This window comes from Panthera tigris, chromosome A2, assembly GCF_018350195.1.
Source record: "Panthera tigris isolate Pti1 chromosome A2, P.tigris_Pti1_mat1.1, whole genome shotgun sequence".
NCBI lineage: Eukaryota > Metazoa > Chordata > Mammalia > Carnivora > Felidae > Panthera > Panthera tigris.
In genome coordinates this window covers 16,790,443-16,816,389 of record NC_056661.1, presented here as the reverse complement: position 1 = coordinate 16,816,389, position 25,947 = coordinate 16,790,443, and the positions used below count along the sequence as shown (strand labels likewise).

Here is a 25,947-nt window from a genome sequence, read left to right as displayed (position 1 = left end):
GGTCTTTGTCATGCTACTGCCCTCTTTGTAAAGTCCAGGACTCTGGCAGGTCAGGAATTGGGGAACTTAGCTGGCTGAAATAGGATCCTACTGAGCATCCCAAAACAGGCCACAAATTCAAGCCTCCTTCAAGGACTGGACCCTGCTGTGTTCTGAGATCACAACCATAATCCCAACCCAACAACCAACACAGACAAGAGATACCAAGTAAGAGTGGGAGTGCAAAGGCTTCTTCACCAGCCAGCCCTTCTCGCTAGGAAAAAGCACCACAGAATAAAGGATTTACATGACGACAGGCCCACAGGCGTGTGATGGCAATGATCCAGACAGGAGACGGGAAAGTCACTGCCCGCATCAGAGAGGGGACTGGCACGCCCGCCCACAACAGCACTCTTCACCTCAGGAGCTGACTCTCTAGGACAATGAGCACACTCATCAGTCTGGAGGCAGAGCCCGGGCCAAAAGACCCCTTGTTTACCTAAGATCAACAGGCTAAGGCAGCTGAACTACTGCCATTGCAGTTCCCAGAGTTAGCAATCTGGGTGGGGGGAGGGGGGCAGATGCATCCATTCCACCAACACTGAGCACTGATGCCCACCTCACAGGTTCCCTGAGGTTCAAAGACTGAAAAGAGGTGGCCTTTCTGTCCAGCAGCACACTCGCACGATGTCTGTGGCCCACTCACCTGCTGTGAGGTCCCTTCCCAGGACCTATGCCACATGGCTAGGGAATTGGCCACATGGAAACCTGGAAGGCTGTGGAACAGCTCCTATCTGCCCTGGCAGGGAAAGGGAGAGGTGGGACAGACAGAAGGGAGGCTACTGCTGAATTTGTTTCAGCGTCACCCAGTCACGCTCCCAAAACCTCTGACCCTGACCACTCTTCTGTTGGCTTTACCTCCTGAAAGTCCCATGTGTCCATGAGCTCTCCTTTCTATCCTCTTGCAACCCTTTCAAAGCTATCGCTTACTTAGAGGCCAGAATGATCTTTCTAGCACAACTCCAATGTCACTCCTAACTTCAGAGCCTTCTGAAACACACACGCACCTGGGGAAAAAAATAAACCAAAATATGCTTTTCTTAGGATAGTGAGATTATGAGAAATGAGTTGCAATCTAAAGACAAAAATTGTAATCTAAAAAGAATGTGCAACAGTAGCTCCCCAAAGCCTCCAAGTCCAAATCTAATCTCCTAGGCACAGAGTTCAGGGCTCTTCACAACCTGCTCCCAACAGCCTTCAGAGACTGTCCGCTAGCATGTTCCAGGGACACCCAGCCAACAGTCCTATGGAATTGCTCTCAGGTCTCGATACCTGTCCCCATGTTGTCACCTCTTCTCTATTAAGACTCAGATGAAATGTCACTTCCTTGAACTTCAGCTGCTGCTCTCTCTACATTCCAAACATGCCTGCACCAGACTGTGCCTTGTGGCAGGGTCATGCCAGTGACACCCCTCCAATCCACACCAAACAATGAGTGCGTCAGGAACAGCAGGGGCCTCATTAGTATGTGTTAGATCCTCAGCAAATGGCTGCCTTTACAGGAAATGCAGAGGAGGGATGAACGAATTGAAAATACTAAAAGGAGACACTCCGAAAAATTCAGAAGATGGGACATTCTGCCCAACAGGGCCTTCTGTAAGTCCTTTGACAATATGATAAAAGCCATGAAAGAAATCTTCCTAGAAATGCTCGACTATGCACAAACGCAAAAATGTGCAAACAATGTTAGGAGTTCGCAGACACTCTGAAGCCCGTTTATGGGCTCCTGGTTTACAATCCTCGCTTGGATCTAGCCAAACCTCTTCTCAACCAGCCCTCCAAACACCATAAATATAAAGTGTGGCCTGGGCTGTAAGGTAGAACTTGACTAAAATGGGCATGTACTCCTTGATTAATTCCCTTTTGGTAAGAGGTTTTAGAGTAACAGTACACACAGCCCGGAGGCCCCATGGGATAGAGGGATACTGGAGTCTTAGAAACAAGGCTTCTCCTGGCGTCGCTAAAAACACCTGTCCTTGCTGTTCACACATGGTGAAGGAGAGAGAAAGGCTGCCCCCAACCCCAGCAAACTGTCCCTAAGAGGTCACCTTCTACCTGTCTCATTCCTCCTCTAAGATCAGCAGCAGCAAAAACTGACTGAGCTCCTGCCACAGACCAGGCTCTGTGGTGAGCACCTAAAACGTTCCTCAAACCCTGTAACAACCCCAAGCAGTAGATACTATTATCATCACCATTTTACAGATGAGGAAATGAACAAACTGAGGCAAAGAGGTCAGGGCATCTGCCGGGTTCACAGCACTAATAACTGATGGAACAGTAACTAAAACCCAAACATTTGGGTTTCAGAGCCCAGGTTCTTAATCACACATTAGACCAATTCATTCCCTCTATTTTTAATACAGTTCTCATAAATAATTCTGGGGAAAGAGTTAGAGAAAATGAATCTCTAGCCACATAGTGAATCTCATAGCCACAACAGAGCAGCCAGGTTATTTTTTAAACTCTGATGGAGTCCTCTATGACTGCAGATCACTCCCCCACCAAAGAGAGGAAAAAGGCTGGCTGAAGGTTCTAGAGTAAAAAACAGAGACCATCTTGCAGTCTGTGTTCTACAGAGCTCAGAACAAAGTCTGGTCAGGATGTGAAGCTCCCGACAATCTGAGATGGAAGGCCTAGCAGCAGGTCACTGCCACCATAGAAGGCAATGACAGGACCCCAACGCACCCACACAACCAACAGGTAGTTAGGGTCAACAGGACTCAGAGAACCTCCAGAGCCCGGCCGGGCTTTGAAGAAGTTGGGGATCCTTTTCTGAGGAAACAATAAGACCTATGGACATGTCTATGTTAATTGAGAGCATGTCTAAGGATCAGAGACACTGGGGGGGGGGGTGGTGGAGAAGAGAGGAAGGAGTTACAAGTGCAAACAATAAGAATACAAAGGCCATTTCCAGAGAAATATCAATACAGTATGCCAAGACCTCTCATAGGGACTCACATGCATTAATTCTTGTTCTCACAGGCTTAAGAGGTATATTATTTCCATCTTATAGGTGAGAAAAATGAGGACCAGATTAGTTATATAATCATTTGTAGCAGCTGAAGGTCACCTAGCAATTAAGTGGAAGGGATGGGACCTAAACCAAGGTTGGTCTGATTCCAATGTCTAGGCTATTTCCATACTACTCTGCTCTTTTACTGAGCAACAAATGGCACAGAATTTTGTAGGCAGATAAGATCACATTCATCACAGATGAGAAACATTCATCCTAGGTCCTGCCATTCTTTTGCAGACTGGAAAAATGGAAACTAGAGACCAGCAATGGCTGTGCTAGAACTCCAAGCCAGGTTTCCTGACTCCTGACCCAGGGATATTCCTTTTGTGTCACTTTCTCTTGTATTAATTAGCATGTTCTCATTCTTCTGTGCATGCTTCCCCCACCTCCACCCCCAGATGCTGGCGGTGTTTAGCTTTTGCTCTTAATTTGACAGAACATCTTGGAATTTCACGGTACTAATTAAAGCAATAATCCAAGAAGAAAAGAGAATAAAAGGCATCACAGGTGTAAACATTACCTTCGTTCACTGTACATATATTTCTCTTTTCTCCACTTGCAGGATTTACTCAAATATGGGGAAATCGGGGATTCCTTGGGCTGGTCCATGGAAATACACACAAAACTAAGTCCCACATATAGGATTATTAATAAATACAATACGATATATGCTTTGCTACTGAATTTCACATGAGATTAATTTTATTCAGAGAAAGGAGTTGGATTGCCCCTTGGTGTCAGCAAACCTAAAGCCAAATAACAAGCCAACAGCACTGAGGATGAGAACAGAGTTTCATCCTCGCCTAGTCTAACCTCTGTCTCTACACTCAAGGAATCTCTCCCACATCTCTTCTAAACAACACCAGCAAGGACAACTCAAGTTACATCTCGTGGCAGGTGCCAGAACTAGACTAGGTCATTCATCCAACACTTATGAAGCATTCTCCACACAGAAGTATTTATTACTTCCCGAGGAAAGGAAAGAATCTCAAGTGAAATGGATACAGGCTTTTGGTGTAGGAGATTAAAATCAGAGAAGAATGGGGGGCGCCTGGGTGGCGCAGTCGGTTAAGCGTCCGACTTCAACCAGGTCACGATCTCGCGGTCCGTGAGTTCGAGCCCCGCGTCAGGCTCTGGGCTGATGGCTCGGAGCCTGGAGCCTGTTTCCGATTCTGTGTCTCCCTCTCTCTCTGCCCCTCCCCCGTTCATGCTCTGTCTCTCTCTGTCCCAAAAAAAAAAAAAAAAAAAAAATCAGAGAAGAATGAACTGGACAGTGCACGTCATCTGTTCCTGGAGCCATTCTGCTGTAAAACACAGTGGGCAGACAGGCTCGGTAACTCCAGATCTGTGGTAAGAGAAAAGACAGGTCATCACCACAGGTAATTGGCAATGTCCCATGCTCCTCACTGTTGAGAAGGCAGGGCCCCCTTTTAGGCCTCTGGCCATTTGATTTCCTTTTCTATGTAGCAAGTGTTTCAAAGGAGTCAACTATCCCATGAGAAATCGCAGCGGGGAGGATTCCACAAACCTGAAAAGGAGGCTTTACCTACATGTGAATAAGATCAACAGTAAGAAGAGGTAATAAGAGTGTGCACTCTGTGGTGCAGGTCAACTGAGTGTTAACAGCGGTAGGCCTGGTCTGAATTTAGGAGTGTGGTATAACAGCCAGGCAGATAAAGGGGCCCTGAGGAGGTATGGTTCAACCTGAGTGATGAACAGGAAGAAAGGAATTCCAGTAAGGACCAGAGCAAGAACAATGACCAGATGTGGAAGGAAAAGAGACTGAAAGTTCCTATAGGAGAGGCCTGGGGGAATGAATTAGAGAAGGAGGCTGAAGCCAAGTGGTGGCAGGCCTTGAATAGTAGGCAGATTCTCTGGAGGAACCTGGTGGAAAAGTGGAGATTTAGAAACCAATCCAGCTAAGGGTGGGGAGGAGAGAGGCCAAGAAGTCACTGAGTTGGCAGGGTGGCTACTACATGATACATCTGCCCTTGAGGATAGATAACCATGTGGACCCTAGAAGGTAAGCTCCATGAAGGCAGGACTTTTTATCATAACATATAGCCCTGAATTCCCAGGGCTGGCACATATAGTCACTCAGTAACTATTTGTTCAATGAATGAATCAGAAATGGATGTTAACACCTAAGTCCAAGTGAGCATGACTTAAGCTCTAATGCAGTTGATTAAAGGCAGGTATTTGAGACCAGAAGAGGAAACAACTTCAAACACCAACACCTGTCCCCAAAATCACTCAGTGATGAAAAGTATAGGTCAGCCTTCATCAGTTGCCAATGAGTCAGCACTCTGGGCTCCAAAGCACGGGAAACAAAGTGAAAAGACAGCAGCATTTTCCCACTAAAAAATCATGTGGGTCCAGGTATCCCCACCTAAAGCTTGGCACTGCAGCTCAAAACCATTTGCTGTTCTCTTGGCTCTTATTTCACATTATTCCATAATTGAAGGCATGTCCATCAGGAGCGAAAACTAATACTAACCACTATGAAAGGTCTTTTCAACAGCCCAGGCCTCACAAAGAAACAAGCCCTTTAGCTATCTAGAAAATTCCTATTCATCTTTCAAAACCCACCAAGCCTTCTCTGATGGCCCCTCCTTAGGCTGGTACTTCTGTATAGTGCACATACACTTCCACTAATATTACCATTTAATTTTAAGTTTCCTCTACTAAACTGAATTCTTTAAAAAAGAAAGAAAAAAAGAAAGAAAGAACAGTCTCTTATTCATCTGTATTTCCAAGGCTCAGCATAGTGCTCAACAGGTTGACCTCAACAGAACCATTTTTACCCTAGTATTCTACATTAAATTCTACCTCTCAGCTCCAAGTCATTGGTGAAGGTTCCCACAGCTGAGAGAAAGGGTAGAAGAAGACAAGGGTACGAGTGGCAGAGGCAGAGTAGGGGCTCTAGGGCTGAGGAGAGGAGTCCAGGTCAGGAAGAGTTCCCAGGCTGCAGTGGCTTCTGCAGTCTTCTCTGCAGGAAGAGATCCAGGGTACCCCGAGGGAGCTGGCCCTTCTCGAGCCCAGCCTACCCACAGGCTGCTATTCCTTTTCAGTGGGTTCACGCAATACAAGCCCCAATCTTAACCTATCAAATAAACTGGTGGTATCTTCCCCAATCCCAAAGAGAAAACAAAAAGAGGTGATGTCCGCAGAACGAAGTTTCTTCTGCATCTGATACCACCTCAGGCTAAATGGTAATGAGCAACTACTCCAGCGAAGTCATTACTCACATAAAACCTTGTTGGTTAGGCAAGAGTGATCAGAATATCAAAGGATAAGTTAAAAACAAAACGTCTCTTAGGATTTTCTGGGCTAGGATTTTATCCACTGGATTTCCATAAATGTATGGTCACCATGTCTAAATTCCCTTTAGACTGTCATTCAATCATTTGAGAAATGTTTTCCTGAATGCCAACTATGTAGAGGGGGCCCTGCTAGGCTTCGAGCAGCATGCAGATGCCTCCCAGGTCACTTAGAATTGAATAGAGGAATTAAAACATAGCACACATACTGACACCAGGAAAAGAATGGAAAAAGGGATTCAGAGAAGGGAAAGATTAATCCAGATGAACGGATTCAAGAAGCCTTTTGGAAGAGACAGAACTTAAACTGGACCTTGAAAGATGGACAGAATATACAGACATTAAAGAAGGATCCCATTCCCATCCCACAAGGCAAAGACAAGAGTTCTTCTGGGTGGGAGAAAATCCACAACCAAAGGCAGAGAAGAGCAAATATACAGAGAATGTTAAGGGAACAGCAAATGGCTGAATGTGAACAGAATCTGTAACAAATACATAGATCAAGCACACACTGGACCCTCAAAAAATACTGAAAGAACTGGGGTTGGTCAGGCTGACCTCTAAATGGGTTGGGACTGAACTAGAAAACAAAGGAGTTTTGTTGTTTTAGAAAAAGTCATCTAATTGTGCTTGTATGAGAGAGCAGATAGAAGGCCAAAGTCTGAGGAAAAGGTAACAAAACTCTTAACTTTTAGATTAATCTAATTTTCTGTCTTCACAAATGAGGAAACAGACACCCAAAGAGATTTCATGACAGAATCAAAGGAATACAAACTGTGAGTGTCTGAACTAAGGCAGGGGCAGTGTAAAGAGGAAGGAGATAGTTTACTGGGGTAACTACTTCCAAACCTACTGTCCTTCTTCTATCCCTCTTCTTCAGCACCCTGCTGGGTGGTCCACTGCCTAGACTACCTGGGACTTACTTTGGTAGCTGCTCTACTGAAAACACAAGGATGCCAACCTGCAACGACCTGGCTCCTTTTCTCTTCTGCTCTGACCCACTGCAACTAGGTGGCCCTCCCCACGGGAGATGTCTCAGAGGGCACCCGATGCTCATTCAACACACCTGGCCCCTCTCTGTACCAGCCCCACCTGATCTCGCCACAGAGGTCTCTTCCTCCATCACCACCAAACCCGCCTGCCTTCCCCGTCCAACTGACGGTTCAACACAACGACTGCAAATGTTTCTTCAGGAGCTACAACTGTTATCCCCTTCGGGCAGTTACGAAAAGCAATAACCCTCCCCCAAAATGACAAGGACCTGTATCTTTCGGTCCAAGGGGGCTCCTGAATATGGTTCTTATTCTCAAGAGACCGGAGAGAATCGCACTGTCAGAGAGACCCCAAACGCAGAGAGGTCAGGCATTCCTCTGGTTCCCATCTTGAAACACACATGCTGAGCCATCACCGGCGTCCATCCCAGTCCGCTCCTGGACTGATAGCGCACGGAGGGCACAGTTCAAACTAGACGGCCAGGGCCGCCCACCGCTCCCCCGCGGGGCGGTCCCGGCGTGGAGGAGGGGCGGAGCAGAACTAGGTCCGGAGCGTCACACGGAGGAAGTCTGGTGCCTCGGTGGGAACCGTGGATGGCCCGGGGAAGAAGTAGGGAAGCGGGTTTTAAAAAGGCTGCGGATGCTGGCCCCGAGCGGGCGAGGAGGGGAGAGGAATGTCTGCGGAGGGCGGGGGTGGGGGGTGGGGGGTGGTGAGGAACCAGGCTGAGAAAAGCCAGGGGAGGCCCCTCCTGGCCTCATCCGACCCTGCGACCAGGGCCTAGGGAAATGATGGACGCGCAGGGGGCGTCACGCGCTGGCAGACGGAGCTACGCCGGAGAGGTAGGAGGCGGGGGGGGGGTGCACTTACCTTCTTCACCGCCGGCTGGAAGAGGAAGTCACCGGCCTCCTTCAAGTCCAGCCAGATCATGGGCATGCGGGGCACAGCCTCCATGGCGGCTTGTGCCCGCCGGCCACCCGGCCGCTCCCCTAGCTGCCCCAGCTGCTGCCTCAGCCTCGCGCCCCGCCCCTCCACGCCGGAAGTCACTCGTCACGCGGGGCCGAAAATTGCACGCAGGGCCTGTTGGGAAATGCAGTCCTCCCCCGCGCAGCTTTCAGCGCCAAGCACAGCTGCCGTTGCGCATGCTCACTCCTCCGCGGGGAGGGCGTGGAAGGCGAATCTCCAGCCCCCTTCGAAAGGGTGTCTGGGAATGATAGTCTTCCTCCATTTAGCTGCGGAGCCGGGGCAGGGTGGTTTTCTCCTCCCTAGCTAGGACATGGGGTCCTGGCCTTGGCCTTGGCGCTCCTGTGTCGGAGCAAGTGCATTGGAGCCCATAAGCTTAATAGTCCCAAGTAGAGTCGGGGACATAGAAGACAGGGGCAGGCGTTCTATAAAGATAACGTGGCAAGGGGAGCCTGGCTGGCTCAGATGGTGGAGACTGCCGCTCTTGATCTCTGCGTTGTAAGTTCGATCCCCAGGTAGGACGCAGAGATAACTTAAAATCTTATGGGTGCCTGGGTGGCTTAGTCGGTTAAGCGACCAACCCTTGATTTCGGCTCAAGTCATGATCTGAACAGTTTGTGATATCAAGCCCCACTTGGGGCTCTGCGCAGGGAGTTAGTGTTTAATGGGCATAGAGTTTCAGTATGGGATGATGAAATAGTTCTAGAGATGGATGGTGGTAATAGTTGCAAAACAATGTGAATGCACTTAATGCCAAATTGTACGATTAAAATACAAACTCTGTTGGGTATATTCTACTACAATAAAATTTTTTGAAAAGAAAATGCAGGACCTTGCAATTATTTTTTTAAGGGAAGGGAAAAATTGACCAGTACCTTAAAAGAGCTTATTTCTGGAAGACCATCTTGAGGTCGCCTGGCCATAGGTGAAGGCATTGAAGATAATGCCCATGCCCTGAAAAATCCCAACCATGAGGAAGAGGAGAAAGTTGCCCCAACACAATTTATAGTAAATGAAATGCAGGAACATAAAGTAGCCCATCTTGGGGTCCTCTGATTGTGTGGTAGTGGCCAGCCATAAGGGAATCATTAGACCTGGACACAACAGCTGGGACCAGAGGAGGCTATGGCGGTGGGAGACATAGCATAGCATCGCTGAGCAAGGAAAGAAGCAAGATAGGACATGGGACTATGAAGCAGGCAGCTACAGGAAGCAATTTGGCCACAGGACAGACAGTTTAGGCCCCAAACATGAGACAGCAAAGGGTCAGGATTAAGCAGTTGGAAGTCAGTATGGACTGGAACAGTCAGAAAGGGACAGGACAGGTTGGGAGTAGGAAGCCTCCTCCTAAGACAGGGAGGACCCAGAGAGGCAGGCATTCCAGGTGGGTGGAACTGCAGCTACAAAAGAGATCTCTGGCTAGGCTCCAGGATTCAAAGGAGCCAGGCAGATGGGTCCCTACCTAATCAGTTTCCTAGAGCAGCACCTTTGGCCCTACTGTCCTTCCTTCCCCTAGCTTCACTCTCCTCTTTTCTTTTTTTCAACTTTTTTTTTTATCTTTATTTTTGAGAGAGACAGAGCATGAGTGGGGGAGGGGAGAGAGAGAGAGGAGAGAGAGAATCTGAAACAGGGTCCAGGCTCTGAGCTGCCAGCACAGAGCCTGACACAGGGCTCGAACTCATGAACTGCGAGATCATGACCTGAGCTGAAGTCAGATGCTTAACTGACTGAGCCACCCAGGTGCCCCTCACTCTCCTTCTCTTTAGAATGGGACCACCTTGTCCCCACGTGGTGCTTCTGGGGTTGAACTACAATTACAGATATGATCACAGACTGAGTGGCTTTAACAGGAGAATTTAATTTTTTCACAATTCTGGAGGCCACAAGTCTGAGATGAAGGTGTTAGCAGGGTTGGTATCTTCTGAGGCCTCACTCTGGTTTGTAGATGAATGTCCTCTACCTGTGTCTTCGCATGGTCTTCCCTCTGTGCATGTCTGTGTCCTAATCTCTTAGGACACCAGTCATACTGGATTAGGGCCCACCCTCATGACCCCATGTTAAATTAATAACCTCTTTCTCCAAATACGGTTACATTCTGGGTCCTGGGGGTTAGTACTTCAACATATGCATTTGGGGGAGACACAATTCAGCCTATAACACAGGGTCAGTGATGTAAAGGGCAATTGGTGTGAGACGTATCAAAAACCAAGAGGTTCTGTGAGAGGGCCTTGAATATTAAGGCAATGGGTAGGGATAGGCCATTGGAGGCGAGACAGCAGAAAGGATGTGCCTGGGGTAAGAAGTGCCCTCCCAATGCACATATTTCCTCACAGGAATGGACAGAGTTGGGAGTCTGGGGAAGCCTAAGACTCCATAGGACTGAGGAAGAGGAGAACCCATCACAAGGGGGCAGCAAACACCCCATTCAGCCAGATCAGTTCACCCCTTTCTCAACACAATCCCATCACACTCAGCAGGGCTGGAAGGTCCTCAGAGACACAGACATCCACCCCCATTTTATGGAAATGGAAATTGAGGCCTGGATTGGTGAATGGATCGCTCAAGTCTCCCAGCAAGCGAATTGTAGAGTCCAGGCTGGGCCTGGGTATCGTCCCTCCCAGCTCAGTTATTCAACAAATATTTACTCAACACCCCTGTGCCCTGTGCACTGTTCTAGGTGCTGTTGAATAAAACAGGTAAAGATCGAGGCGCGTGGGTGTCTCAGTCAGTTGAGCCACTGATTCTTGATCTCGGCTCAGGTCATGATTTCGTGGTTTGTGAGTTCGAGCCCCACATCAGGCTCTGTTGGTGGGAGCACAGAGCCTGCTTGGGTTTCTGACTCTCCCTCTCTCTGCCCCTCCCCAGCTCGCTTGCTCTCCCTCTCTCTCTCAAAAATAAATAAACTTAAAAAAAAATTTTTTTAATAAAACAAGCAAAGATCTCTGCCATAATGAGCTCACAATCTAGTGAGGGGTCACAGACATTAACAGAATAAAGAATATACGGTATGTTTGATGGCAAGAAGAGCTATGGTAAGACAAAACATATAAAGCAGCAGAAAAAGGAGGATGGGAGTATGAGGAAGGGACATTTACAATTTTGTATCTATACGGGGTGGGGTGGGGAGAAAGATTCACTCAGAAGTTACTATTTGAGCAGAGATCTGAGGAAGTAAAGGAGCAAGCCAGGGACATAGCTAGGGGAAGACAGTCCTAGAAAGAGAGAAGAGAAGAAAATGCAAAGACCCTGAACCAAGATCGTGCCTGGAGAACAGTAAGGAGGCCAGAGTGCTGAGTCCAGGACGTGTAGAAAACAGCAAGAGATGGGGCCAGAGAGGGTGGAGGTGAGGTCGGGGGTTGCATGTGGTATACGGTCCCTAAAACCATGGTGTGGACTTGGACTCTTCCTTGGGTGGTCTGGGGAACCACGGGAGGGTTTGGCACAGAGGAGAGATGATCGTACATAGGTTTACAGGTTACACTGGCTGCAATATTGATGGACTGGGGAGGAGGATGGTGACTCGGAGGAAACGCCCATACCAAGAATTCTGGATTCCCAGGATTCTGTTCTGGGCCCTACAGAGAGGAGGTGGGGGCAGAACTGCTGCCTCAGGGTCTTCACAGAGAGGACCCGGGCACACACAGGAAACGTGGGGTGGACTTGAGGAAAGAATATACCACAGGGAAGAATGGGGTGGGATTTGGTGTGTGTTTAGGCCACATCGCCTCCACAGAACAGGGTAGAGGGTGGGTAGAGTGTGAATCTCGGGGGTGGGGAATGGACAGAGAGCCTAATGGGGTAGGTGAGGAGAGAAGTCTTCCTAGAAGAAGAGAGGTTATCCTCACACTCTGTGCAACTCCTGTCAAATTCCCAATGTCTGTGTGTGTGTGTGTGTGTGTGTGTGTGTGTGTGTGTGTAAGTTGACAAGATGTGTCTCAAATTTATATGGAAAAGCAAAGGACTAAGAAGAAAGTATACAGTCTTAAAGAAGAGAAACAAAATGAGATCTGTTCTACCAGATATCTAATCCTGTTAGAAAGATGAGTAATTGGAACAGGGTGGGTATTTCATCAGGAACATAACATTAGACCATTGGAACAGTGTAGAAAACCCAGTAACAGACCAAAGCCTCCCATGTCCATCTTTTATTATTTTTTAAAAATTTATTCATTTTGAGAGAGAGACAAAGAGAGAGAATCCCAAGCAGGCTCCATGCTGTCAGCACAGAGCCTGATGTGGGGCTTGATCCCACTAACCATGAGATCATGACCTGAGCTGAAATCAAGTGTTGGCCGCTTAACCAACTGAGCCACCCAGGGCCCCCTGAACCCTTCCAAGTCCATCTAATGGACTCCAGAGTTAGCACCGCAGGCCAGAGAGGAAAGGGGAGGGGGGGCGCCACTGACAAAATGATGCAGGTCAACTAGTCACCCACGTGGAAACAATTAAATTGGAGTCTGTTAAGGGGTGAATTGTATCCCCCATGAAGATATGTTGAAATCCTAACCCCCGGGTATCTGTGACTGACTGTAGTTAGAAATCAGGTCTTTGCAGACATCATCAAATTAAGATGACATCATATTGGATTAAGGTGGGCCCTAATCCAGCAACTGGTGTCCTTAACATACTTTGCCCTTAACATACCTACATACTTTGGTTGTGGCAAACCCCTCAATCACGTTAGCCAATTCCTTAAGATCAGTCCGTCTATCTACATGTCTATTAACTATCTATCTGTCTTCTTTTGGTTTTGTTTTCTCTGGAAAACCCTGGAGTCTACCTCACGTCATGTTTCCAGTTATGCATGAAATCAGGAGAATGGTCATCTTTGGGAGTGGGGGAAGAGAAATGATTGGAAGTAGGGGGCACACGAGGAGCTCGTGGGATTCTGTGAATGTTCTGTCTCTTGAATGATCAGGGTGCTGGTTACAGGAATTTGTTTCCTTACTTCTGTAAGAGGTAAATAAACCAGGCTGTACACTTCTCTACTGAGCATTTTTTGTATTCGTGTTACAGTTGAAAAGTTAACATAAATTAATTCCAGGTAGAGGCACCCAGGTGGCCCAGTTGGTTAAACTTGATTTAAGCTCAGGTCATGATCTCACTGTTTGGTTTGTGAGATTGAGCCCCGAGTTGGGCTCTGCGCTGACAGTAAGGAGCCTGCTAGGGGTTCTCTCTCTCCCTCTTTCTCTGCCCCTCTCCTGCTCGCACATGCATGCACTCTCTCTGTGTCACTCTTTCCCTCTCAAAAATAAATAAACTTTAGGGAAAAAAGTAGTTAATTTTAGGGATATTAAGGACTGAAATGAGAAAGGCAAATACCTCTAACTTTTAAAAGTAGATATAGGAGAATATCTTTATAAGTCAAACAGGGAAAGATTTCTTAAGGTATAGAAAATACCAGCCATGAAGGAAGGTCAATAAATTCAACTTCATCTGAGTTAAGAAATTCTGTTGAGCAAGACATCATAAAACACAGGAGCCAGCTTAAGAGGCTTCATCCACCAAATCTGGGACAATTTGAGAATCAAAATATAAGGATACTAAAGGATTATACCCCATCAAATAAAAGAATACATGAACTTATACAGGTATAAGTAAATAACAGGACAAACAGCCGAAAGCCAACTGCTAGATTTATTAGGAAGGAAGAAATTAGAAAACCACTCTTCAGCAACCATCATATTAATAATTCAGGCAAAATCATCAATGGACATAAAACTAGTGAACTTAAGAAATAAAGGAACACAGCAATTATATAGTCCCATAGTATCTCCCCACGATATACTTATTAATTACAAAGGGAAAAATAGTAACTTTCAAATGAAGAATCTTGATAGACTCCACTTTAACTAAGTGATGGAATTTAGTATCACCAGCAATGGGGTAAATCGATGTCATTTGCTTTTAGGTATTAGGCATTGAGGACAAAGCCTCAAAAATACATTGCTTTAATCTTGAATCAAAGTTAGACAAACCTACATTAAGGGTTTGATGACATGACTGGTTTATAATCTTCAAAAATGTCAGTGTTATGAAACACAAAGAAATGCTGTTTCAAACTGAAGGACACTAGAGAGACATAACAATGGAATGAAACACATGATATGGGATTTTCTTTTGCACCAAAGGACATCACTAGGAAAACTGCTGAAATCGGAATAGGGTCTGTAGATTAGATAATGGTAGTGTACTAGTGTTAATTTCTTAAATTTGAGACTTGTTCAATGTTATATTTACGTATAAGGGAATGCTCTTATTTTTAGAAAATATACACCGAAGTATTTAGGTGGGAAAAGGCATCATTCTGCCCCTGTCCCTTACTCTCAAGTGTCTGGGAGGAAGGGGCAGGGAGAGAAGAGAAAAAAGTGTGTGTGTGTGTGTATGTATTATATATATAATATTATAGAAAGAGAGGAAGAGGATGCAAATATGATAAAATATTAACATTTGGGGAATCTGGGTAAAGAGTATAAAGAAATTCTTTACACTACTTCTGCAACTTTTCTATGTAAGTCTGAAATTATGTAAATATATAAAATTAAAAACAGGACACCATAAAGAAAATGGAAGGACAATACAAAACTGGGAGAAGGTATCTGTCAGACATAACCAACAAAGGATTACCATCTAGAATATGTAAAAAACTCGGAGTGTCTGGCTGGCTCAGTCAGTACAGCACATGTGACTCTTGATCTCGGGGTTGTGAGTTCGATCCTCACGTTGAGCATGGAGCCTACTTAAAAAAAAAAATAATAATAATAATAGAGTACGTAAAGAACTCTCACCAGTTCCCAAGAAAGACAAACAGCCTGATAGGAAAATAGGCACACAACTTGGAAGGGAACTTACAAGAACAGCCCGACACAAATGGAAAGATGTCTAGCCTCATCAGTACCCAGGGAAATGCAAACCCGAACCCTGATGAAAGTCCATTTTATACTAATGAGATGGATGAGTAAACATCAGTCAAAAATAAGCAGTAGCACAGCTAAACATGGCAGAACTCTGAGACATCCTGGCCTTTGCAGTGACAGCCTGGCCTTTGCAGTGACAGCCTGCAGTGACACCCCCTGGGCGGGGAGAGGGGTGCCAAACCTGATGGGCCAGGGCTGGGGTCAACACATGGGATTCTCAGATGCCAAGGTCTTCCTAGCCGAGGTCTCAGTGTCTGTGGGTAGTAGAGCCAAATTGCTGGTTCTGGAACAAGTGTGTGTCCCCGTGGGCCCAATACGGCCACAGCTGCTTTCTCCACCCCATTTGACACGTGCAGGCCACTGGGCGGGGGCTCTGTTCCTGGAATCTGTGCCCCCTCTCTTGGCCACCCCATTAGAGCGAGGGGGAAGCTAAGGCCCGAGAAGGGGAGGGGCTTGGCCAAGGGTTCACTGGGCTTTTCTCATAATTCTTTGGCCCGTGTGAAAATTTCTTGCTCCAAACATCTTCTCGAGGAGGTGAAGAAGCTGTGGGGACATTCAGAAGGAATTGCAGGTCTCAGCTGCCTGTGGTGCTGGCTGAAGAAAAAACTGGCGTAGACCACTCACGTGAATAGGATCTTGCCTCCCGAAGGTGGATGACTTTTCTGGGGAGTGTCCACTTCCTGCTTGCTCCACCCTCCAGAGTCCCCCAGAACCTCACCCACCCCCTGGCTCAACCTCAGGCCCCCGGGCCGGGTCACCTGCTCTGTGGGTCTCGGAGAAACCTCCTGCTGGGCAGACGCCTGGAATCCTGTCTTCACCCTGTGCAGCTCGGCTCCCAGCAGGCTGGACCACCCCGCAACCCTCATGCTGAAGACGCAGTAGTTGGGATCCCAGCACCTCCACTTACCAGCTCTGTGCCTGGGTCCAGTTCTTAACTTCCCGGTGCCCGAGTTTCCTCATCTGCAAAATCGGGTCCTGGTCAGAGCCCAGTCTCAGCTGCATCTCTAGGCCATCACTGCCCCCCCAAACCACCACTGCCCTGAAAGCCACCTCAGGTGACCGAGGTCACCCAGGGTCCTCTAGGTAAGTGGAGCTGGAATTGGTACAGAGCCACTCACATGGCTTCCAGAACTAGGGAGCCCACCCCCAAAATATCTTTCTGAGGTGGCAACTTTCAGTGACTGTCCCTATTTGGACTGGCTGCTCAATGGGGTCTCTGGTTTCTCCAGCAATCAAGACTCCCAGGTGTCTCTTACTGGATGATATCCTGGCCAGCGTTCAGTTTCCTCCATCTTTGCCTGCAGGGCAAATATGCGTATTTGTGTAGGTGAAGGCTTGCTATTAGGATGATGCCAGGGACCCCTCAACAGGCCTCTCCCATGAGTCAGCCTTGCCTGACACATTATCCTGGCTACCCTGATGTGCACTGCCTGAGCATGCACCGGCTGCACGTTATTAGCAAGCCTCCGTCTGCAGGGGGCACTCTAGGTCCATGGATCTGTGGCTGGACTCCAAACACCAGAATGACCTCAGGCTGTAGTGTCCACACTTCAGAAATCTTTCTGAGGCTATATTTTAAACTTGGTGTCTCTTATCGGATAGGATAAAACTTAAAACTAGGCAGATGCCAGTTACTCCAATTAGCCTATTCCTGTGACCAGGCCTCTCCCCCACAGCTGACCTGTTCCAGGTCCCTGGTTTCCCTGGCCTTTGCAGTCCTCTTGTGCACAGCCTGCACTATGTCAGCTGGCCTTTGGCTGCTGGGTCCTTTCAGGCCACTGGGACTCTGGCCAGCCTCCAACTCCTGGATAGCCTCCAGAATAGAGGGAGCCCACCCCCAAAAAATCTTTCAGAGGCTCCATTTAAAAAATAAGTTTATTTTTTTATTTTTGAGAGAGAGACTCAGAGAGTTGAACTCACAAACCTCGAGATCGTGACCTGAGCTAAAGCCAAGAGTCAGAGGCTTAACCACTGAACCACCCAGATGCCCCATCAGAGGCTCCATTTTAAACTGGGGACTGTCAGTCCCCATTTGGACTGGTTGCCTGATCTGTAGCATAGGAACGGAGAGGTCCCTTTCAGGAAGTCACCAGCCCTACATGTTTCACCAGCAGGCCCTTGGGCAAAATGGCCAGGGTAGCACCTAAAAGGGATTGCAAGTGGCAGTGGATCAGAGAAAGGACAATGGCGGGGGTCTGGAGGACTCTACGGCTAGAGGTAGGCTTGGCAGCAGTGGCCTGTGTGGCCCAGTACCAACCGAGCTATGAGGAGACTGTCACCCAGGCTTTCTGGTTCTTCAGCGGGGGCAATGAGGTCAGCCCCTCTTCAGCCTTCTGGAAGCCATCCTGCCGCCTAGTTCGGTAAGTGTCTGAGGGCCCAGGCTGGGGAAGCAGGTACCATCTGCCTTAGAACAGGGAAGAATGCCTGTCACAGGCACAGAGTGTTTGGTTAACATTAGCTATTGCTGTTATTATGATAATGTTTCTTCCATGGTAACGTAAGACAGAGATTGTAATCTCAAGGCGTGACAGCTGGCTGGCTGGTAAATTTGGGGGTTTGCCCAAGGGTGAAATGTGGGTCTAGGGATTCAGCCTATACTCAGGCCCTGGGCATAAAGGAATATGCAGAGCTGTTTTTCAAAGGACAGACGAGAATTGAACTGGTCTCTCTAGAGCCTCACACAGGGGTGGGGGTGGGGGCGGGGGACTTCCGGTGTCCGGTGCCAGCCCTATTGCCCTTCTCCCGGCAGCTGAATATGCAAGGCAGGTATTCTTACGTCACAGAAGTGGAAATTGAGGGGCAAAGCCAGGAAGTGACCCCTCAAGGTCGTATGCAGCTATGCAGTGGCATCCTGTAGCTAGTTCCTGAAAGCCCCCCACACACCAGATCTCCGTGGAGGCCACTTAGGAGGCCCCTTTAAGAGGTTTTGGTGGGAAGTGCAGACACCTTGGCTGAGCCCCTTCCGACGTGTAACTGTGCTTTTGTTCTGTCATCTGAAAAGGGAAATCTGATCACCAGTTTCCTCCTGCTTCTTTGGAATCCCAACACCACCACCCACTTCAACTTCAGGAGAAAAGAGAAGGTGTGCCTTCAGGGAGGGTGGGGTGATTTCCCAGCCCCAGGCAGTGGAAGAGAGTCCTGTCCACTCTCCCACCTCAAGGGCGCTCGCTGTGTGTCTGCCTCCACCCACCTCAACCTGGCCATGTGAGGTTGGACTTTTTAAAAACCTGTTTTTCCCTTATTGCTTTTTCTTCTTATAAATGATTATCAATCCTTATTAAAGAAGCAACGCATGCTTTAAAAAATTACTAAATATAAAAAAGAGAACAAATCAGGACCAAAATCCGCCCAGAGATCATCGTTTTTATAGAATTAGGAAAATGACGTTTTATTATAGGGAATGAACAAAATGCGGAGACGCAGAATAAAAATTTAATTCTCCTGCAACCCCACTACCCAGGGACCGACATTAACCGTTAGTGTATCGTCCTCTGTATCTTTTCTATTGTACACACTTCTATTTTCCACAAATATGGCCTCCTCCGGGCATGCTAATTTATGGAGGCCTTTTCCCATTTAATCACTTACTGAACGTCCTTTATTTAGTGCACGCCTCCACTGTGGGCCCGGCTCGGGGTCATCCTCTGTCTGCATCCCTGGTTCGAGGAGGGTTCGAGTAGGGTTCGAGTAGGGCCGCGGAGGGTCGTGCAGCAGGCGGGCTCCCACGGGGATCCCGTCCGTGTGCTCGCTCCCGCAGCAGGGACCAACCAGCCTCCTCGCCCTCCTGCTGCCGGCGCCTCCGCGGAGGGAGCAGAGATGGGCCCCGCCTCCTCCACGCCTCTACACCCGTCCCGCCCCCTTCTACCCCCCTCCCCGCCTCCTCCCCCAGTCGCTCCCACTCCCCATCTCCCCTGCACCCTCCCCCAGTCCTTCCCACCGCCCCCCCATCTCCCCTCCAACTTCCCTACCTCCCTCCATTCCCCCCCTACTCTTCCCACGCCTCCACCCACCCCTCTTCCTCCTCCAGCCTCCCTGTGATTAGTTCCCATCGCTGGTGGCTTTCTGCCAGGTCACTGTCAGACCACTGAGGGGCCACCACTGAGGCCATTGACTTCAGCACAGTGGGGCCTCAGTTTCCTCATCTGGGAAATGAAAAGACTCATCAAAGTCTTCTCAAGGCAAGTTGTCTTGAGAAGGTGAGGGGAGGAGATGACTGCCCAAGGTTTGGGAGGTGGTGAGGTGGGGAGACACTGGTGGTCCTGGCTTCCCGGTTCTCAGGACAATGCCTGTGCTCTGGCCCTGAGCTCTGGACCCAAGACTCCTTGGAAACTGACCCTCCTTCGCATCCCACGTTTGGGAAAATGGGAACCAGAGGTGGGGCCTCCTGGCCACTGAGTGGAACAGCCAGAGGAGAAACAAGTCTCACAGCCCAGGCCTGGCCAGGCCCTTTGGGTTCCAAGGGGAAGGGCTGACTGGGGACCTCCTCCAGTCCTATCACCTAGCTTGCTGCTAGTGCCTCAGTTTCTTCACCCCTGCCTTGGGAGAGATGGGTCACGGGCAGGGCAGGAAAGGGGGTCAGTGAGGATGATGGGATTGACTATCCAGCATCACCTCTCCAGCTCCCTGTACCTGCCTCCCCAGGTATTCTGCTGGGTCCTCTGGGGCACCCACTCCAGGAGCTGAGAGCTCCAAGCTGCCACCTGTGCTACACGTACCAGGAAGCCAAGTATGACACCGTGGCCAACATCCTGCAGAATTTCTAGGGCTGGAGAAGGGAAGAGGGGCCCTGCAACCCACCTTGACCTCTTCTCACCCATCCACTTTCCACTGCTGCCCTAAGCATGCCCCTTTCCTGTATTTCCCCATATCCCTCTGCCTTTGCACACCTACTTCTCTCTGCCTGGAATTCCTGCACCACCCCGTCTATAAATCCTACTCACCCTTTAAGACACAGCTCCAAAGTCACCTCCTCCAGGAAGCCTCTCTGCTCTTCCCCAGGCAGAAGTGTTCTTTCCTCATTCATGATCCTCAAACCAGCTGGCATTACCTGTGTCGCCAGCCAGATAACACTGTGTCTACTCACAGCTAGGCCTTCTGGAGCCAGCTGCAGGTGGCTGTGGAATGAGTTTCTAACAAGGCGCCCCTGGAATGCCAGGAGGGCAATTCTTTTCACGCAGGACCCTGAGCGCCCCTGCACCCTGCCCAGTCACTGTGACAATTAAATGTCCCTTCACATATCCAGGTTCCTCCAAGGGGGTCAGTCCACACTCTGGTGAGAACCACAGGAGAGAGGCTCAATCAAATGTTTCTGAAATAAATGATTGAATGAGTGAATGAATGAAGTGTTAGAGACGAGCTGGACTTGAGGGGAGGAGACCAGTGAGGCAGCCCTGGGTGCAATTCCACTGTGCATCATGGGAACCCAGACTCCTTGAGGTCAGGTCAGGGACGGAGGAGAGAAACGGGCTGAGGGCAGAAGGAGGCTGTCCGAGGGCTGGCCTGGAGATTCAGGAAAGCAGAGTAATCTGCCCCAGCTTCTTCAACTGCCATTGGTTCCTTCATGCTACCTTTATACCCCTCCTTTCTCTCTCCCTGAACCCAGACTTGTGTAGCAGACTGCCTCCTTCCCATGGATGTCCACAGGGTACGACACACTCAGTATCTTCCTTCCAAACCTGCCTTTCCTCCAGCCCATCCCAATCCAACCAATGGCAACTTCATTCATCCAGAAACCTGAGTGTCATCCCTGGCTCCTCACTGTCTCTCACGACTTGCTCCTTGTCTACCAGCAACCCCCTGGCTTTGGTCACTGGGGCATCCCTCCCTAAGAGCAGTGTCTGGCCTGGCACACCATGACGAAGGCTCAGTAAATGCTTGGTCACTGGACATAGGCTCGTTCCTTCTTTCACTAGCCTGCTTCTTCGAGTCATTGCTACAGAAATAGCCAGGAGAAACTCTCTCATCTGAGGGGCTATGGTGCACAGCTCCTTGGGGAAATGGACTTTTTAGGAATAGTCCCAGGGAGGCCAAAGACTCCTCTCTGTGAATGAGAATACTAGCCATTAGCATTATGAATGCCACTTCCCATACAGTCTTCTCAGGACTCCCTTGCAAGCTGCAGGTACCATCTACAGCTCTTGGGGAGGAAACAACGTGTCCAGGAAATTGGTTGACTGAACAGCAGCCCACACTCCAACCCCCTTGCCACCTAAATCCTGGATAGCACCCACTGGTGGGTGAGAGGAGGAGAGGGAGTGAGCAGGGGGTGAGCCTTGGGTGGGGTTGGGAAATAGGTAGGTTTGGGCTGAGCAGGATAAATAAGCCCCTCAGACCCTCTCCCCATAGTGGGGAGACGATGTTCAGCTGGAGGCTACTTCAAACCCTTGCAGCCCCCACAGAATGCACGAGCACCTCATTCACACCCGCATGCCACTTCCTTGCCTGGCCCCCTGCTCCTGAAAGGGCATACTCCCAGTCCTCCCAGTCCCTTGGGCCCTGGACACTGGGCTGAGGAACTTCTCCCAGGAGGCTCCAGGCCCATCTGTGATGGTCAACAGCATATCACACAAGGCCTGGGGAAACTGGCCCATCATGCTATACCCTGCAGGAGAGGGGGGCCCATAGGACCAGCCACAGGCCCTGCGGGGGCCTGCTACACTGCTACACTCTCACAGCCCCTGAGATAACTCAGAGGCTCCAAACTGCTCAGTTTCTTAGCCTGGCAGCTTCTGAAAGCCTTCAGGGCCACAGAAGCAAGATTAAGAAGGAAGCATTCACTGGATTTGGGGGTGGGAACACAATGGGTGAACAGACCTCTAGGGCAACATTTAAATGGCTGCAGGAATCAAATTTTACTCCATACATGTGCAGATATACACACGCACATGTGAGTTTTATATTTTTTATTTTTTTTAATGTTTATTTTTGAGAGAGAGAGAGACTGAGAGACAGAGAGAGCGAGCATGTGCACAAGCAGGGGAGAGGCAGAGAGGGAGAGACAGAATCCCAAGCAGGTTCTGCACTGCCCGACATGGGGCTTGAACCTACAAACCACGAGATCATGACCCAAGCTGAAACCAAGAGTCAGACACTTAACTGACTGAGCCACCCAGGTGCTGAGTTTTATTTATTTATTTATTTATTTAATATTTATTTATTTATTTATTTATTTATTTATTTAAATGTTTTCAATTTTTATTTTGATTTTATTATTTTTTTAATTTGAGGGAAGGAGGGGCAGAGGGAGAGAGAGAGAGAGAGAGAAGCTTTTTTTTTTTTTTTAATTTTTTTAACATTTATTAATCCTTGAGAGACAGAGCATGAGCAGGGGTGGGGCAGAGAGAGAGAGGAAGACACAGAATCCGAAGCAGGCTCCAGGCTCTGAGCTGTCAGCACAAAGCCCTTCGCGGGGCTCGAACTCATGAGCAGTGAGATCATGACCTGAACCGAAGTTTGGCGGTCAACCGACTGAGCCACCCAGGTGCCCCCTGAGTTTTATTTTTTAAACAAAATGACCTCATGGTATATGCTCCATTTTATAACCAGCTTATTCTCATGTAAACATATCAGCAATTCAGTTGCTTCTGATCCAACGTATTTTTTTATCTACCCAATGCAGATATGATTTAAATCACTTCTGCTGCTGAACACAGAAGCCGTTTCCACGTGTTTTGTTCTGAAATTGTGGTAAACAACGCTGAGATGACAGTAAGTTCCTAGAATGGACGTGGCATCCAGGCGTGTGGCCATATAAGAACTGAATGTATTGCTAAACTACTATCTAAGGTGGGGGTAGAGGTCTTTAGGCAGGTTTATTTATGCTACTGGGAAATAGGGAATTGCCTGAGTGCCCAAGAGGGGAATGGTTAAGTAACTTATGTCATATATCCAGTAGATGGAATATTGTGCAGCTGTTAAAATGAATTTGAAGACACTGTTATACCAAGGAAGATGCTTGCGTTTCGTAAGCCTGATAAAGAGGAGAGAGGGCAAAGTGAGTTCACGTGACGTGAAAGGGGAAGAGCCACAGATACCCAGAGACCAGAGTGATGGAATTCGAGAATTTGCAATAAATACAGACACAAATACATACATACATACATACATACATACATAATAAACATTACTTTATGACTGTTTACTACCCTGCCACAGAGAATGAAAAGCTGGAGGAAGTGAACGATTTCCTAGCTAAATATGAATTATCAACCTTGACCCAGACGGGGAAAAAGTGGAAAGGTCAGTTTTCTCAGACAGAGCCTGGAAAGGTGATGAGAATTTCAGGACAATATGGCCCACAGCTGAGATTTACTTAGGCTGTAGAGGGGGGCTGCTCAGTGCACACAAGGGTCCTCCAAGGACTTGTCCTAAAACACAGCTTCCAGTCCAGTAGGCCTGGGTGAGCCCCGGGAATCTGCTTTTGCCAGTAGCTTTCAGGTGCTGCTGGGTCCAATGGACCACACTTGGAGTAGCAAGGCTTTAAAGGACATCATTCTAGGGACGCATGGGTGGCTCAGTCGATTGAGCACCCGACTCTTGATTATCAGCTCAGGTTGTGATCTCAAGGTCATGAGACTGAGCCCTGCATCAGGCTCCACACTGGGCATGGAGCCTGCTTGGGATTTTCTCTCTCTCTCTCTTTCTCTTTCTGCTCCTCCCCTACTCGCTCAGGTGCTCTCTCAAAATAAATAAATATTTTTTTAAAAAAGGACATCATTCCAAAGTTATTTAAACTTTGTTAATACAGACAGTCCCTGACTTAACGATGGTCTGACTCATGATTTTCCTGGACAATGATGCAAAGCGACACGCATTACTACAAACTGTACTTCAAATTTTGAATTTGGATTTTTTCCTGGGCTGGCGACACGCAGTACGATCCTCTCTCCTGATGCTGGGCGGTGGTAGGAGCCGTGTGATCACAGGGTGAACAATTCATATGCTCACAATCATCCTGCACCCATACTGCCACACTGCTTTTCACTTTCAGTACAGCAATCAATAAATTACATGGATTTTTTAAAAAAAATGTTAATGTTTATTCTTGAGAGAGAGAAGAGACAGAGTGCAAGTGGGAAGGGGCCGAGAGAGAAAGAGAGAGACAGACAGACAGAGAGGGAGACACAAAATCAGAAGCAGGGTCTAGGCTCCAAGCTGTCAGCACAGAGGCCAACACGGGGCTTGAACTCACAAACTGGGAGATCATGACCTGAGCCAAAGTCAGGTCCTTAACTGACTGAGCCACCCAGGTGCCCCAAATTACACGAAGTATTTAATACTTTGTTATAAAATACGCTTGATATTAGATGATTTTGCCCAACTGCAGGCTACCGTAAGTATCCTGAGCATGTTCAAGCTAGGCCAGGCTAGGCTGAGATTCTCAGTGGGTTAGGCGGTGTATTAAATCATTTTACAGTATTTTCAGTTTATGGGCTAATCAGGACATAACCCCATGGTAAGTCAAGGAAGAGCTGTATTTCTGTAAAATATACACAAAATCACATCTATCTATATATAATAGTTATTTAATTCAAAATCAAGGAAAAAGACAGAAAAGCTCTTCAGTTAATTTTATTAATCTCAGAATACACTTCACGCGAAACCTAAAGATGGTATAAAAATCACTTTATGAAGCAATTCTCTATAGACTATTGGCAACTAATAACAATAGTAATGTTGGGAATCGGGCCTCTTGCACTGCCTTCCCTGGGATCTGAAATCCCGTGTCCTTTACCCACTCTGTTACACTAGCAGACATGAAGTCAAATCTTTTCTGATCTGAAAAATCCCACTTTAGGGAGCTTCTAGAGGAAGCTCTAGATTTTTGCAGGTTAAATTCAGCCAAATTAGAGCCCAATCAAAATGGAAAGAGAAGCCTTCTAAGTTAAGCTCCAAGAGGCAGGGAACTTGATTGGTTTGTTTGCTGCTTTATCTCCATAATTAAAAATTCAGTACTTATTAATTAAAAATAAATCCTGGGGTGCCTGGGTGGCTCAGTCAGTTAAGCATCTGACTCTTGGTTTCGGCTCAGGTCACGATCTCATGGTGGTGAGATTGAGCCCTGCGTCAGGCTCCATGCTGGGCATGGACCCTGCTTGGGATTCTCCAGCTTGACCCTCCCCTGCTCTCTCTCTCTCTCTCTCTTTCTCTCTCTCTCTCTCTCTCTCAAAATAAAATAAAAATGAATTCTGAACCAAAATATTTTCTCAAAATATATAAATTTAATATATTAGAATCCATTAGGATCCTAAAAGGGTTTGTGTGTTTTTGAAGGGAATAATCTTATTTTTATTTATTTATTTTTTTAAAGACTTTAAGATCTCCACACCCAATGTAGGGCTCAGACTCACAACCCTGAGATCAAGAGTTGCATGCTTTACTGGCAGACCCAGCCAGGGGCTCCTAGTCATCTTAAAATTCATTTGTGAGAGGGGCGCCTAGGGGGCTCAGTCGGTTAAGTGTCCAACTCTTGATTTCGGCTCAGGTCATGATCTCACAGTTCGTGGGATGCCAGGCTCTGCACTGACAGTGGGGACCCTGCTTGAGATTGTCTCTCCCTCTCTCTGCCCCTCCCTCACTCATGCTCTGTCAAAAATAAACATTTAGGGGCGCCTGGGTGGCTCAGTCGGTTAAGCGTCCGACTTCGGCTCAGGTCGTGATCTCGCAGTCCGTGAGTTCGAGCCCCGTGTCAGGCTCTGTGCTG

At 47.9% G+C, this 25,947-nt stretch overlaps 1 protein-coding gene and 1 long non-coding RNA gene across 4 annotated transcripts in view; one reads left to right on the top strand and one right to left on the bottom strand.

The window, feature by feature from the left end:
* Positions 1-8,389, bottom strand: part of PTPN23 (protein tyrosine phosphatase non-receptor type 23) — a 35,299-nt gene extending 26,910 nt beyond the window's left edge. For 2 of the 3 annotated variants that reach the window (XM_042978810.1, XM_042978811.1), the window contains exon 1: positions 8,236-8,389. In XM_042978810.1, the coding sequence (XP_042834744.1) occupies positions 8,236-8,319 (84 nt within the window). In that variant the 5' untranslated portion in view covers positions 8,320-8,389. Of the gene's footprint in view, positions 1-7,636; positions 7,644-8,235 lie in introns of those variants that run through there. The other variant, XM_042978813.1, reaches the window with a different exon arrangement.
* Positions 8,390-18,071: 9,682 nt separating this feature from the next.
* LOC122236396 lies at positions 18,072-21,111 on the top strand. The gene is made up of 3 exons (XR_006214452.1): positions 18,072-18,327; positions 19,887-19,971; positions 20,848-21,111. It is a non-coding gene; the product is annotated as an uncharacterized LOC122236396 (long non-coding RNA).
* The last annotated feature ends 4,836 nt before the right edge of the window (positions 21,112-25,947 follow it).